The 15,560-nt window shown below is 40.5% G+C and overlaps 1 protein-coding gene and 1 long non-coding RNA gene across 6 annotated transcripts in view; both read right to left on the bottom strand.

Moving 5' to 3' along the window:
- The window catches only part of LOC141782433 (uncharacterized), a 53,925-nt gene that overhangs the window by 29,951 nt on the left and 8,414 nt on the right, over positions 1-15,560 (bottom strand). The gene's annotated exons all lie outside the window — the stretch shown is intronic.
- On the bottom strand, positions 980-14,161 carry kiaa0895l. 5 transcript variants are annotated; one of them, XM_074658683.1, is made up of 8 exons: positions 13,920-14,161; positions 10,801-11,568; positions 10,559-10,702; positions 8,314-8,446; positions 6,116-6,421; positions 5,751-5,848; positions 1,867-4,005; positions 980-1,622 (listed from the first exon to the last, which is right to left on the bottom strand). In XM_074658683.1, the coding sequence occupies exons 2-7, from the start codon at positions 11,524-11,526 to the stop codon at positions 3,844-3,846; spliced, it is 1,569 nt and encodes a 522-aa protein (XP_074514784.1). In that variant the 5' UTR covers positions 11,527-11,568; positions 13,920-14,161; the 3' UTR covers positions 980-1,622; positions 1,867-3,843. The 5 variants fall into 5 exon arrangements, with proteins under 5 accessions (XP_074514784.1, XP_074514793.1, XP_074514802.1 ...); XM_074658692.1 differs by having other exon boundaries at positions 1,981-4,005; XM_074658701.1 differs by having other exon boundaries at positions 2,372-4,005.

Below are 15,560 nucleotides of genomic sequence, written 5' to 3'. Positions count from 1 at the left end.
CCCTTCTGTGTGGAGTTTGCATGTTCTCCCCGTGTTAGCGTGGGTTTTCTCCGGGTACTCCGGTTTCCTCCCACAGTCCAAAGACATGCAGGTTAGGTTAATTGTGGACTCTAAAATTGCCCGTAGGTGTGAATGTGAGCGTGAATGGTTGTATGTCTCTATGTGTCAGCCCTGCGATGAACTGGCGACCTGGCCAGGGTGTACTCTGCCTTCGCCCAATGTCGGCTGGGATCGGCTCCAGCCCCCCCGCGACCCCTAACGGGATAAGCGGTTGCAGATGGATGGATGGATCCATAATGAAAATAATCTTTAGTTAATAAATCAAAAGTTGAGCTCCAGCTCAACCAACGACACATTAATGCATGAGTAATAATAATCTAATGAGCTCACAAGGTCCTGGAAGACGATTTTTTTCTTAACATTTCCGCTTTAAAATGTCTAAAAACGATTAACTTATGTTCTATATTTTGTTGAGTTGTGTACTTATCATCTCAAATGTTTCCAACAAAGCTCAAACCCAGAGAAATCTGTAATTTTAATCAAGTAACAAGGGCATTCATTTATTGATATTTCAGCATCGATCCAGCTCACAGAGCGGAGTGCTCCAGGGATGTATGTTTGTAGGCCAACCAGGAAGTTAGCGTCGCCCCGGTTCCCTCCACAAAAAGCCAATAGGATTTTGGATTATTGCAGAAAATAAGCTCTGTGGCAAACACACGTTTATGATACTTAATCTTCACAAATAAAGACCACTTTTATGATGTTTGAAGAGTGAATAAAATCGCCAATGGTGGTTGTTTAACAACGAAGACAACAACTCCCATAATCCCACGCTGCTTCTCAACGTCATCAAAGTCCGTCTTGTTATTGTTTTGATTGAGAGACCCGTAGCAGCAGAACATCCCCATTCTGAGCGTTTTAAGTTTGTCAGCAGTGTTTGTGTGGGTGCTTCATGAAAACAGACCAGAGAGCTCATTACGTGTGTACTTTTTAATAAATAAACTGGAACTTCAAGTTGATTTCCAGAACATAAAACACTTGTGCAACATCCGTGCGTTACAAACAGGTGCATTCGTTTAGGCGAATCCAGGCCGAAAGGTTTGGTGAAGTCAGCAGACGACCACCTGCTCAAATTTAAAAACGTACATCTGCTTACCAAATGGCTGAAATTGTAAACACAGCAGAATTAATTTCATATTAATCTTCAAATCCAACGTATTTAAAATGCATCACAGAATTCACATTTTGGTCAAGTGTTGTTTCTTTGTTAAGTTTAAAAACTGGAACTACTGATGATGTTCAGCCCAACATCCTGGTTTTAGTTCTGCTCACAGACGGCTTGGCCCAAAATGAACGCCCCGACTGACATCCCAAGTTTTAAGTGTCAAACACAGTAAAAAGCAGCCTACAGACACACGGCTAGCTACAGCAGATGAGCTGTTCACCCATCGAAGGCACGCCCACAACACCCCGCTTCCCACTCAGCCAGCGACCACTGGCTGCTTCTCAAGAAGACCAACAGTCAATTAAAAATGCCACTTTGTCTACGTTTAAAGGAACAGTTCTACATTTTTGGAACTTTGCTTTGTTGCACAGAGTTAGATGAGAAGACTGATACCACTCTCTAAATATCTATGAAGCTGCAGCCGCTTAGCTGAGCTTAGTTTAAAGACTGGAAATGGAACAGCTAGCTCTAAAATGCTAAAATAAAAAAATGCTTTACGTTAGCTTTACGTTCTCGCACAAGGCAACGAGAACATGTTGCTAATAGTTTAGCTTCTGTTAACCGCGACTGCTGCTATGGTTAGCGAAAGGCTAAACTTTTAGCATAATTTTCTCTGTCTAATAATTTAGCCTATTAGCAACATTATCTTTCCATCTCTCTAATAGTTTAGCCTGTTAACATTTTCTCTCCATCTCTCTAATAGTTTAGCCTGTTAACATTTTCTATCCGTCTCTCTAATAGTTTAGCCTGTTAACATCTTCTCTCCATCTCGCTAATAGTTTAGCCTGTTAACAACACTTTCTCTCCATCTCTCTAATAGTTTAGCCTGTTAACATTTTTTCTGCATCTCTCTAATAGTTTAGCCTGTTAACAAAAAAATTTCTGCATCTATCTAATAGTTTAGCCTGTTAACAAAAAAATTCTGCATCTATCTAATAGTTTAGCCCGTTAACATTTTTTCTGCATCTCTCTAATAGTTTAGCCTGTTAACATTTTCTCTCCAACTCTCTAATAGTTTAGCCTGTTAACATTTTCTCTCCATCTCTCTAATAGTTTAGCCTGTTAACATTTTTTCTGCATCTCTCTAATAGTTTAGCCTGTTATCATTTTCTCTCCGTCCCTATAATAGTTTAGCCTGTTAGCAACATTTTCTCTCCAACTCTCTAATAGTTTAGCCTGTTAACAACATTTTCTCTCCATCTCTCTAATAGTTTAGCCTGTTAACAAAATTTTTTCTCCATCTCTCTAATAGTTTAGCCTGTTAGCATCATTTTCTCTCCGTCCCTATAATAGTTTAGCCTGTTAACATTTTCTCTCCGTCTCTCTAATAGTTTAGCCTGTTAACAACATCTTCTCTGCATCTCTCTAATAGTTTAGCCTGTTAACATTTTCTCTCCATCTCTCTAATAGTTTAGCCTGTTAACAACATCTTCTCTTCGTCTCTCTAATAGTTTAGCCTGTTAACAACATTTTCTCTCCATCTCTTTAATAGTTTAGTCTATTATCATCATTTTCTCTCCATCAGTTTAGCCTATCAACAACAGTTTCTCTTCGTCTCTCTAATAGTTTAGCCTGTTAGCATAATTTTCTCTCTGTCCCTATAATTGTTTAGCCTGTTAGCATAATTTTAGTCAGAATGATTTTATAGATATATTGAATAACAAATTCTGACTAGTTACAACATAATTACGACTAGTCAAAATGCCTTTGTTGATATCTATAATGTTATAGATATTAGAAAGTCAAGCGTAGCTAATTGCTAAGCTACAGCTACATATTGAACAGATAGACATGAGGATGTCAATCTTCTCATCTAGCAAGAATAATGTCCTTTAACGTAGAAAGTTTGTCTTCTGCAGAAGGGGGGAGCTCGGGGACGGGGTCACATCACAGTAGCATATTGATATGAAAAGACCACCAAGGACACGGTTAAGACAGTACCAACGCAGCTGATTATCTTCTTAATAACACTGATATTTAAAAAGAAAAAACACCCCGGGGAATGTTTGAAAACTTGACCGAGTCCACTGGCACTTGATATCTTAAAGATTCACGGTCTCAGCTACAACTTCCCCGGGGTTTTTGAAATGACGTGTCCTTGGTGTCCTTTTTTTTAAAATGCAAACAATCTAAGGCATAAAAACAACATTGTCTAAAATAAAAAAGATATAAAGCTAATACCAGAGACATTCAGTTTGTTCTCTCAAAGTAAAAAAAAACTTAAATAATTGCATAAATAAAGCATGTTTAAATCTGTATGCCACACGTTACCAGTGTCTTGTACAGATGCAGTGATTATGTATGAGTCTACATAGATAATGTTGGTTACATCGTAGAGTTGCATTATTGAGGTAACTTCATAGTAGGAGTAAAGGCGAGGAGGGGACATGCATTGGACAAAACGTGATAATGTAGATAGAGGTGTTAGTTTGTACGTCCCTTTTTGCTCGTATCATTCAAGTTTTAAAAAAAGAAATCGCTCAAATAAAGCATCGATAATACTGGATGGTTTTAAGTGATATTAAACGCACCACATGTTACAGTCTGTGTACCTCCACTTCTTCTTCTTGAGTTTAGGTGGTGCAGGGAGGGACGGGACGGGACGGGGGACGGGGGGGTTAGGGCAGCAGGTGTTGCAGCGATGAATCATCAAGGTCGTTGACGGCGACGATGTGATCCAGGTGTTGCAGGTAACGCTCCTGGTCTCGCATGAAGTGCGGGATTCTGGTCCGTGGGAGGACCGCCAGATGTCGCAGCCTCTCCACGTCTTCGAAAGACACCTGAAGAGGTGAAAAAGAAAGTTCATCAGTGGAGAGGAAACACCAGACAGAAGTTTACCATCTACCTGTGCAGAGGTGGAATGTAAATACTGGGGCTGTCAAAGTTAACACAATGATAACACGTTAACGCAAATTTGTTTTAACGCCACTAATTTCTTTAACGCAACTTGGCTCAGTTTTAAAGATACAGGCATTATATGAAACTAGAAAACCGGTACCAACCATGTCATGCAAGCTTGTTGTGAAGGAGGTTAAATAACGCTCAAAACATACACTAAATTTTAGCGAGGAAAAACTGTCATGTCCATTTTCAAAGGGGTCCCTTGACCTCTGACCTCCAGATCAGTGAATGTAAATGGGTTCTATGGGTACCCACGAGTCTCCCCTTTACAGACATGCCCACTTTATGATAATCACATGCAGTTTGGGGCAAGTCATAGTCAAGTCAGCACACTGACACACTGACAGCTGTTGTTGCCTGTTGAGCTGCAGTTTGCCATGTTATGATTTGAGCATATTGTTTTATGCTAAATGCAGTACCTGTGAGGGTTTCTGGATCAATATCTGTCATTGTTTTGTGTTGTTAATTGATTTCCAATAATAAATATATACATACATTTGAATAAAGCAGCATATTTGTCCACTCCCATGTTGATAAGAGTATTAAATACTTGACAAATCTCCCTTTAAGATACATTTTGAACACATACAAAATGTGCAATTAATTTGCGATTAACTATTTTCAACTATTGACAGCCTTACTTTAAAACACAAAATGTTATACTTGTATATAATGTATATACTAAAATCTTACACAGTACATTAATTTTAAACATCTATCAAATTAGGCAAAATGCCCACAGAAGGTTTATCAGAGCATCACTGGATTTTAATAATTTTTGCATTTTAAAATAAAATAATTATGTTGCTAATTTTGTGAGTATTTGTGGGACTTTAAAAACTTTCTAAATATGCTGTATTATAGTAAAAATAATGAGTCTGTATCATCTTATTCAAGACATCTTAGATATTTCAATCACAGTTTAATCATCTCAGCTGTTTTTGACATTAATCAAAAGGTAAGAAAATAGATTTGTTTTCTCTCCTATGATTGAAATAAATCAAAAATATTAACATACATTTAAATATTTCCCTCCTAAATTGTTTTATTAAAAACCGTCTACATCTCTGAGTTTTCAGAGTCGACAGATCAGGAGGTTTTCGTGCCGTCAGAACCAGAATCAGGATTTTCTTTCTGTACCTAAAGCGTCCTGCAGAGGGCAGACGCTGCACATGACCTCACTGAGCTCAGGCTCCTGGATCTACTTCCTTTTTTATCTGCATTTCGTTCATAATACTAAATATATACTAATAAAGCATTAAAGAAACGGGTTGTAGAAATGTTTCATCATCTTATTTTGTTATATTTCTCTATACATCTATCAATATCTTATATGTTTGATTATTCCCAGAAATTCTTGTTGCATTGTTAAAATGATTGTATCTTGTTATATTTAATGTTTTGGATTTTATTTACTTTTATTATTGTTTTTACTGTAAAGCACTTTGTAACTTTGTCTTAAATAAAGTTATTATTTTCATTATTATTTCATGTAACCTGTGAAACAACTCTGGGTTTTAAAAGGTGGTGTAGAAATAAAGTTTACTTCCTTACCTGTTAACAGTATTTATTTATTTTGTATTGGTAATAAACATTGTTATTATTTGAAGGTATTGACACTGACCTTGCCCAAAGAAGTCAACATCTTGAAGTCGATATTCCTTCGGTGTCGGAGGATTCGGAGGATCCCGTCCAGATAAACCTGATCTTTACTGAAGCAACCTGAGAAACACACCAATTACACCAATACACACAATTTAGTGTATTAATAACATTAATAATATCACCATTTAAACACCATTTCTTATTTGTATTTATCAGATGAACATTGATTTGGAAATACGGAGACCAATTTCATAATAATGTATCATAAAAGTCCATTTTATGTCAGAAAAGTTGTATTATATTGGAACAGGGCTGTTACAGGTGTACCTAATAAAATGGCCACTGAGTATGTAGGGGTTCATGTATATTTCCGTGTGTGTTCACCTGGCTGCGAGGTGTCCGTCTGTCCCCTCTTGGCTCTCAGGCAGTACTCCCAGCGGACGTCGGGGTCCTGGACGAAGCGAGCGATGTGGCTGAAGAGCCGGCTGAAGCTCATGCTGGTGGCGTGGTACACCGTGTAGTACAGCAGGGCCGCGCGCCACAGGTAGGGCTGTTTCCGTAGCAACACGCTGTGCAGGCTGGCCAGGCCCTCCTCCGTGGGATTGGCCGGCTTGAGGCCGTACTGCTTCCTGCCCTCGGTGGTGGACCACGGCTGCAGGTTGTTGTTCACCCCTCGCAGGTAATGTGTACCTGAGGAGACAATTAATAACAACTAGAGTCATTTCATTTATTCATTTTCCTTCTGTTTTATCTGATCATTATTATATATCTATGTTCATTCTTTTTTTTATTACACTACTGTTTTTGTCGGTTTGCTTTGTGAGTCAGACAGTAGATTCTCTATATATATATATATTCTCTCTATATATATATATATATATATACACATACATATATATATATATTTAGAAATCAAAATTAAATCTTATGAAAAAAAGAAAAAGATTTCCCTTAAATGTCAGCAGGAAAAACAGCCCCAAAGGTACAAACTTCCCTCTCGGGTGTCTTCGTCTTTAGTTTTTATAGAGTAAGAACACACAAAGGAGGATCTGAGGAAACGAGCCGTCCCACCCTCAGAGGTCAGGTGCCTTCGGCTGCACAGCCGGGTCGCGAGTCAATAAACTGTGGTATCGTATGAGGAGTCGTATGATGAGTCTTTGAGGTGATGTCATGTTCAAGCAACGAGGGTGCACAATTACCACAAAGACCTTTATCCATCTTATTGTTCGGCTTTCTTTACAATGAGCATTAAACAACCGCAGACGCTCAGCCTGGCTTACTTATATATTCCACACAATACATCCGTGGAGTTTTTATTTTAAATAAATATTAACTCAAGTTGAATCACATCACTGTAAAATCCTGTTTGAGTTCTGACGGCCGGATCTGTTTAATTCCCTTTTATTGTTAAAATACAGCTGAGTTTATCTGGTTATTTGTTCTCTCTGTTCTCAGCTAGATAAACATCGCTCTGTAACGTCGCTGAGAGTGTTTCTGTAGTTCAACACGGCCGAAAGAGAGAACAGAGGAAGACTCATCACAACTAGCTGGTTTGAACCAGTGATTCACTAAATCATTATCAAATCACTGAATCAGGTTGCACCGTTAAAACTCAAGAAATGTCTCAGCTGGTGAAGACGTCAGTAAATCTGTTGCTAGGTAACTAGGACTGACCCCCTCTGTCGTTCTGGTCTTTAGTCGACTAAGATTTCTTTAAGCTTTGTTTATACTCGGTTCATTGTTGACTCTAGATGTGTCATAGGTGTGCATGTGGGTGTGAATGGTTGTCTGTCTCTATGTGTCAGCCGTGGTAGTAAGTAAGTAAAGCTTTATTTATATAGCACCTTTTAAAACACACTGTTACAAAGTGCTTCACACACAAATGAAACACCGTGACGACCTGCCCAGGTGTACCCCGCCTTCACCCAATGTCAGCTGGGATCGGCTCCGACCTTTTTTATTTAGCTTTTACTAAACAATCTCTAATATTCTTACATAGACTGCAGCACAAAACCTCTTCTTTCCCCAGTGGGTTGCCTGTTGCTCTCCAAGTATTTAATGTCATGTGACTGTCCCTGTGGTCATGTGACTGTGATTGTCCCTGTGGTCATGTGACTGCCCTGTGGTCATGTGACTGTCCCTGGTCCCTGTGGTCTTGTGACTGTCCCTGTGGTCATGTGACTGTCCGTGTGGTCATGTGACTGCCCTGTGGTCATGTGACTGTCCCTGTGGTCTCTCAATGAACAGCTGTCCAGATGTCTGTACAGGCCAACCTGCTCGGACAGTCTTCCCTCGAAAGCATCCATGTTGAAATGAAAAGCACAGCGCACGCAGTCGGCGCAGAAATGTAATTTAAAATGTAAAGATTTACGTCATTATTAAACAACATTTATCAAGTTTTAGGTCAGATGTGTCGATCGTACAACGAGGTGAACATGTTTAGCAATAGTAACTCATTTCTATGTAAGAACGAGTTTGTGAGGCACAACCAGTTTTAAACTTTAGCTTGATAAGCTGATGACCTAAATGATTCAGATCTAATAAAACGCTCCTGGAATCAGTGTGTGAGCTGCAGCGTATACCGATCTCATGTCGCAGCATCCCCTCCAGCCAGTGCTGTCGAGCTCCGGCCAGGTTGATGGTCAGAGTGGGACGGCAGCTCTCCACCACCATCACCGCCTGAGACAGCAGCTCGTCAGACAGACGCACCACCACCTGGAGACACAGACGCACCATCATCATCACCATCACCATCATCATCCACAACATCTCCTTCATCCTCTTGTGTGCTGGTTGACGTTTTGCCAAGTCATACTTTGTTCAGTCAGTGTTTTTAGTCTACTTTGAAACTTGTTCTTTGCTTGGCTGTGTTTGTGTGCACAAACTGTACTGCGGGAAGGTTAGTATGTGACCTCTGCAGACGCCTGTGCCTGCGGCGGCGGGGCGGGGCAGGAGGAAGGTAAACAGTGAACAAAATCAACTACCTCTCAAAGTTAATTTGAAAGTCAAGTGCTGTTTGAAGTGCTGAATTACGACATTCATATTGATGATTGAAGAGGCAACTGCCAATTTTAAAACAAATGTATTTACTTACTAGTAGAGGTGTTCCTAATGACTAATTTCTCTGATGTTTAAACGGAGGTTTCAACTGTCAACTAGTCTAAAAGTAAGAAAACACTCAGAATTGAGCACAATTTAATCTACAAAGTTAAACAACCGAAAAAATATTAAGTATAAGAGCCATTTGAAATTGTTAATCACAATTTTCAATAACCAAAACATGTTTTAAATGCTGCTGAAATCAATATGTCCCCAGTGTCCACTCCGGTTGCCCGGTTAGTAATGCGCCTCACGACCTGGTGCTGTTTGATGAAACGCCAGCAGGGACTGTGATCTAATGGTACGTGTCCACAGGCTCCGTCATTTCCACGCTTCCCATTCTTGTCTATGTAAGCAGCCGTGCATCAATGCATTCTGGTAGTGTGGCCGCTCCTCATTTGCATAAAGTTGAGGTCTATGCTACTTTACGTAAATCATGGGCGTCCGGCGCGATTCACCGCCTCTGGAAACTCCTGAGAAACTTTTAAACAAGTTCAGATCAGAGCGGAGAGGAGCAGAGAGGAGCGGCGGCTCTCCACAGGAACAGCTGAGGCAGCATGTCCATATATCATTTAAATGTGTACATTAATAAAATAATAAGTTTAACCGACTAGTATTTCGGTTGCAGACACTCTTTGTTGTTTTGAAGTCTGCATCAGACATTTTGACATGTCACAACAGGATAATCACAGGTGTAAATAATAAAATGACTTCATTGAGCTGCTTCAGTTTCAGGGTCCTGGTATGCGGCTCACTGGACACTAGAACGGAGCCATCGCTAATGTCATTAGTAACACCTGCGCTTTTCCTGCAAAAACACGTCATATTGTCTGCTGTGGTTTTACAGTCGCTTCATATGGAGGACGGAACCTACCAAAATAAAAAATAAATCAATAAATCAATAAATGACTCGATAAATAAATAAATATGTCATTAAATGTAGCAAAATAATATAAAAAATAAATATAGCCGTTAATTATTTGATAAAATATGACATAAATTGATATTTCTGTTTTAATTTGCTTTTTTATTTATTTATCTTTGTATTTATTCCCTTATTAACTATTTAATTTATTTTCTCCTTTTATTTATTTATGTAGTTATTTTCTATATATCTATTTATTTTTGCATTTATTTTAGTTTTTTTTATTATTTTATATTTATTTTTAAATGTATGTATTTATTTATGTATTTATTTATTTCTGCACGATTTTCCATTTGCATTTCACCTCTTATTTATTTCCCCAAAGTTATTTATTTCTGTATTCTTTTCTTTATACATTTCATAAATAAATAAGGGGTGATATGCAAAGGGGAAGTTGTGCAAAAATAAATAAATGCATGAATACATAAATAAACACATACATTTAAAAGTAAATATAAATGCAAAAATAAATAAGTAAAAAATAAATGCAAAAATAAATAAATACAAATAAATAAATTTAAAAATAAATACATAAATAAATAAAAGAAAAAATTAAACAGAAGAATAAATAAATAAGGGAATTAATACAAAGATAAATAAAGAAGCAAATTAAAACAGAAATATCAATTTATGTCACATTTTATCAATTAATTAATGGCTACATTTATTTCTAATATTATATTTGCAACATTTAATGACATATATTTATTTATTGATTGATTATTTTTTTTTATCTTAACAGGTTCCGGCTGGTTCCTAGCTTCACAGGTGTGTTGCCTCCGTATGTGCTGCGTGTCACTCACCTCTCCAACGCAGCCTTCTTTCTGCAGATATTTGCGTACGGCAGCCCAGACTTGACTTTTAGGGAGGACGCTGCCGCCCGTCACCTCCTCAAAGTTCTCATAGGAGCTAAACTTCCTCAGGACGCACTCCATGATTCCAACCGCCTGCAGTTAGACAGAAAACTCATCATCATCATCATCATCATCATCATCATCATCATCGTGTGAACTCACAGGTGATTGGTAGATGTTTGGTAGCGTACCTGTTCGAGGAAGAGGCCCGAGCCCTCTCGGTACTTCTCCAACACGCTCCTCGGCTCCGGCTGTGCGTACTCAAACTGAGGCTCGTACTTGTAGTCGGACTGGAAGAAGGTCTGCTTCTCCTGCTCCAGGTTCAGAGGCCTGAGGGCGACCAGCAGACAGGGCCTGGAGCCTGTCGGCAGCGACCTGTCGCCCACCCCCTTAGCTATGTGTGGCAGGGAGGTGGCAGGACGCAGTTGCCCCTTGGTGGCCCGGAACCCCAGGGGGTAATTGACGGAGCAGGTGCTCTCGCTGCGGCGCATCCAGCCGCCTGCGCCCAGGCTTGGGCTGGTCAGGCTGCGAGTCGGGGGCGAGGGGGCGGCCGAACCGCTGCGCCAAGGAGGCTGCACGATCCGCCTGTCCGCCATCTGCTCCTGAGACCCTCGCAGGCGCTGGGGCGTTATCTCCAGGCTGAGAGGGCGGCGGAGCGGCGGTCTAGGCGTGCCCAAGCCTTTTGATGACGATGATGATGATGGCCTCCTCTGCGCTACCTGGCTGCTGTTCGTCTGGGCCGGAAGTCCATTGAGGGACACCTTCTCCTTCTTGGCAACATTACACCTTTTGGCCGGCGATCTGGACATCGCTGCGGTTTTGGGTGCTCGGACATCCGGCTCCAACAGGTCCCTGCTGCTCCCAACGCTTTCACCCTTAACCTGATCCATGAAGACTCCACCCGAGTCCAACACCATCACCACGGCCGCTACGCCTCGACCTTCCCTCCAGCCCCACCGCTGTGGACAGGACAGACAGACTCATGTATAAACTGCTGCTCATTGTTGTTGGTGGCGTGTTTGTGTGAAAGAGGAGTGTTTGGTTTGTCCGTTCTGGGCTACTGTAGAAACATGGCGGTGCAACATGGCGGACTCCGTGAAGAGGACCCACTCCCAAGGCCTATGGAAAGGAGACTGGGTCACGGGCGGACACGGGTCTTGGGGTACGGGGTATAACACATGTTTCGGTGAGTGTGTTGTACCCCCAAAGACATGACGTGTTGACGTGTGACCCGGCCTCCTCTCCCTAGGCCTTACCCGCTCCCTATGGAGATATGAAGGGCTCATTCTAAGCTAACGGAAACACTCAATCCAGCGCTGTCCGCTGTTGGGCACATTTTCTGGAGCATGGTGGAATTAGCATGGTAGCTAGCTAACTAGCCAGTCGCTAAATGAGTAAAATTTAACAACGGAACATTCAGCGTCATCCACACGCTCTGGTCACAGCGTAGGATTCATCCTCACGCTCTGGTCACAGCGTAGGATTCATCCTCACGCTCTGGTCACAGCGTAGGATTCATCCTCACGCTCTGGTCACAGCGTAGGATTCATCCTCACGCTCTGGTCACAGCGTAGGATTCATCCACACGCTCTGGTCACAGCGTAGGATTCATCCACACGCTCTGGTCACAGCGTAGGATTCATCCACACGCTCTGGTCACAGCGTAGGATTCATCCACACACTCTGGTCACAGCGTAGGATTCATCCACACGCTCTGGTCACAGCGTAGGATTCATCCACACGCTCTGGTCACAGCGTAGGATTCATCCACACGCTCTGGTCACAGCGTAGGATTCATCCACACGCTCTGGTCACAGCGTAGGATTCATCCACACGCTCTGGTCACAGCGTAGGATTCATCCTCATGCTCTGGTCACAGCGTAGGATTCATCCACACACTCTGGTCACAGCGTAGGATTCATCCTCACGCTCTGGTCACAGCGTAGGATTCATCCACACGCTCTGGTCACAGCGTAGGAAAGCACAGTGCTATCGCCAGATGACTGACAACTTTGTTCACCTCATTTTCTGTGTTGCATGACAGCATGGAGGAATTAGCGAGCTAAGTAGCCAGCCGTCCGACCAGCCAACGGCTGTAAAGATAAATTGAGGGCGTATAAATCTCTGGATTTCTATAGTTAACTATCCTTCAGTAAAGTCAGTCAGAAAGAGAGTCGTACAATATCGCTGAAGTGTTTCAGAGATGGAGAGAAAGGGTTGCTAATAGTTTATCCTTCTGTTAACGGCAGCCAACGGCTGAAAACTAGGATCAACATCGGCCGGTCCTTCCATTTATAAAGGGAGGTTTATTCGGTTTTTGATTCTTACAGAGTTCCTTTAATGTTGATCATTTTGCTCTCAAAGTGCACCAGATTGATGCATTTAACTTTAAAATGTAGCTAACAAAAGGGTAGCGTGAATACTCCTGTATCTTTTTCATATTGCAATATATATATATATATAGCAGAAAAAAATAGTTTTGTCCAACATCGTGCCGCCCTAATTCGGACATTAGCAGGTATTTAGCATGGAAGTGAAAACAGTGCTCGGTTTATTATCATTTATGTTATTTGATAAATAATCGTGATTATCATTTCGGCCATAATTGTGCAGCCCTACAATATTTACCTCTGAGATGTACCAGAGGACAAGTATTAAGTTACATAAGATGGTGAAGTAAATTACAAGTACCTCATCTAGTACTCGAGTTCATATTGTACTTAGTTACTTTCCACCAGTGGTTCTACTTCTACTTCCTGTTGCTGGTGGCTGTGACAGAGGAGGATCATGTTGGTGATGTCAGTCACTGCTGCTGCTTTAATTAGATTACAGCAGAGAAAATGAATGGCAGCAGGTCAGTGACACGTCAGGAGACTCAGATTAACAGACAGGAACAGACAGGAACATGTCAGTAGACAGTCAGTCAGTGTTTATGTCAGGAGACTCAGATTAACAGACAGGAACAGACAGGAACATGTCAGTAGACAGTCAGTCAGTGTTTATGTCAGGAGACTCAGATTAACAGACAGGAACAGACAGGAACATGTCAGTAGACAGTCAGTCAGTGTTTATGTCAGGAGACTCAGATTAACAGACAATAGACAGTAACAGACAGTAACATGAGGTCTGTAGTGGAGCTCCAGAGGAACAAAGGTCTCATTAAGTGATCAGCCTTCATCATTACCTACTGAGAGCACATGTAATAAAGAACCATGACTCAACAGTTTGATGTTTAACTAAATAAGTAAACAACGGAAACACTGATTCATCTCTTTAACTCACTAACTACAAACTACAGACACAAACTCACCGAGCAGCAGAGTCCCGGGGCTTCTTAACGACTTCAGTTCATTCGCTCAAACTCTCCGTGACCGGGAGCGGGGACCGGAGGAAGCGGAGTGTCCTCCCCGCTGGATGATGCTGCTGAGCGGATAACGGTTCAGAGTAACGGGCCCTGAGGCTGGAGGCTCCGGCCGGCCAGGAAGCGGCGGTTGTGTTGGAAGATATGACGCGTTACGTCGGGAACGCCACGCGTTACGTTACCCTTTGCGTCATTACGTAATGCCCGGAAACATGGACAGGAGCCCGTGAGGACCATTTATGCACAAAGATGCAGCGCCTAAATCAAGACACAGGTTATTTACAGAATACTATATATACATGTCTGTATATAGATATTTATCTATATACAGACATTTAATACAGTAGACTGTATATAGATATCTATCTATATACAGTCTACTGTATATAGCCTAATTTATCATTTATAATAATTTAAATATATAATATATATGGACTATTAAAGATTTGTTTATAAAATTAACTATAAATACAATCAAAATAAAATGTTTAATTTATTTAATAATAATGATAGTGGAAAAATACAATATCCGCAATTCTAAATAAACAAATATAAAAACCAGTGGTAGAAGAAGTATCTTTTCTTTTGTACTGTGTAAAAATGCCCTGTTACAAGTAAAAGTCCTGCATTCAAAATTTTACTTAAAAGTACAAAATCAACAGCATCAAAATGTACTTAAAATACCAAAAGTACTCATTATGCAGAATGGCTCATGTCAGAATAATATATATTATATTACTGGATTATAATTTTTCATTAATGTATTCATCACTTAAATATTGCAGCTGGTAAGAGTGGAGCTGATTTTAATTACTTTTTATACTGCTGGGTAGCTTATGATAATACAGCGTACATTATTTGTGTATTATATTTTATATTAATACTCTAAATCTTCATAACTAAAGTTATCAAATACATTTAGTGTGAGTAAAAATGTACAATATTTGTAGTGGTGTAGAAGTAGAAACATTCGAATGTAAATACTGAAGTAAAGTACTTCAAACTTGTCCTTAAGTACAGCACTTGAGTAATTGTACTTAGTCCACTAAGTACAATTAGTAGTTACATTACATTACCCCACTGTTTTAAACTCTTAAATTGATTACTCGTTAATGAAATTAAAGAGTACATTGACAAAATCTCCTCTCCTCCAAACAATATGAAAGGCGGCGACCGCCTATAGGTGGCGCCCGTCCGCCAATAGGTTGCGACCGCCTATAGGTGGCCTATACCTTAAGCCGGCCCTGCATATAGGCCTAAAGAAATTTGAAAGTGATTTCAGTCTTCGGGGACAAAAGACCTTGTTTTGTGCATTAATGTCTTCTAAACTTCTGAGTTAGACGAGTTAAAAGGATATCATCCAGAGCAGGGCTCAGCAACCTTTACTATCTAAAGAGCCATTTTAGGCAAAAAAAAAAAAAAAAAAAGAAATCTGTCTGGAGCTGCAAAACATGTGAGCATTGTGATGAAGGAAACACAGCTTATAGTCTAAGTATATAGTATATAAGTCTAATGCAGTGAGGGCCAAAGAGACAATGTACTACGGAGTATTAGGGCCACATTGAGGGAAAAAACATCTGAGATTTACAG

Source organism: Sebastes fasciatus, chromosome 2 (genome assembly GCF_043250625.1).
Source record: "Sebastes fasciatus isolate fSebFas1 chromosome 2, fSebFas1.pri, whole genome shotgun sequence".
In the NCBI taxonomy this organism is placed as follows: Eukaryota; Metazoa; Chordata; class Actinopteri; order Perciformes; family Sebastidae; genus Sebastes; species Sebastes fasciatus.
Note: the sequence above shows the minus strand (reverse complement) of the source record. Positions and strands in the feature narration are given on the sequence as shown.

What these genes read in the sequence shown, in the direction of transcription:
- kiaa0895l (XM_074658683.1), bottom strand. Translation starts at nt 11,526, where the DNA reads ATGGTGTTGGACTCGGGTGGAGTCTTCATGGATCAGGTTAAGGGTGAA. An exon ending in AAGAAGGCTGCGTTGGAGAG is followed by an intron (nt 8,447 to 10,558) that starts GTGAGTGACACG and finishes CTGTGTCTCCAG; the next exon opens with GTGGTGGTGCGTCTGTCTGA. An exon ending in TGTTGACTTCTTTGGGCAAG is followed by an intron (nt 4,006 to 5,750) that starts GTCAGTGTCAAT and finishes TCACCTCTTCAG; the next exon opens with GTGTCTTTCGAAGACGTGGA.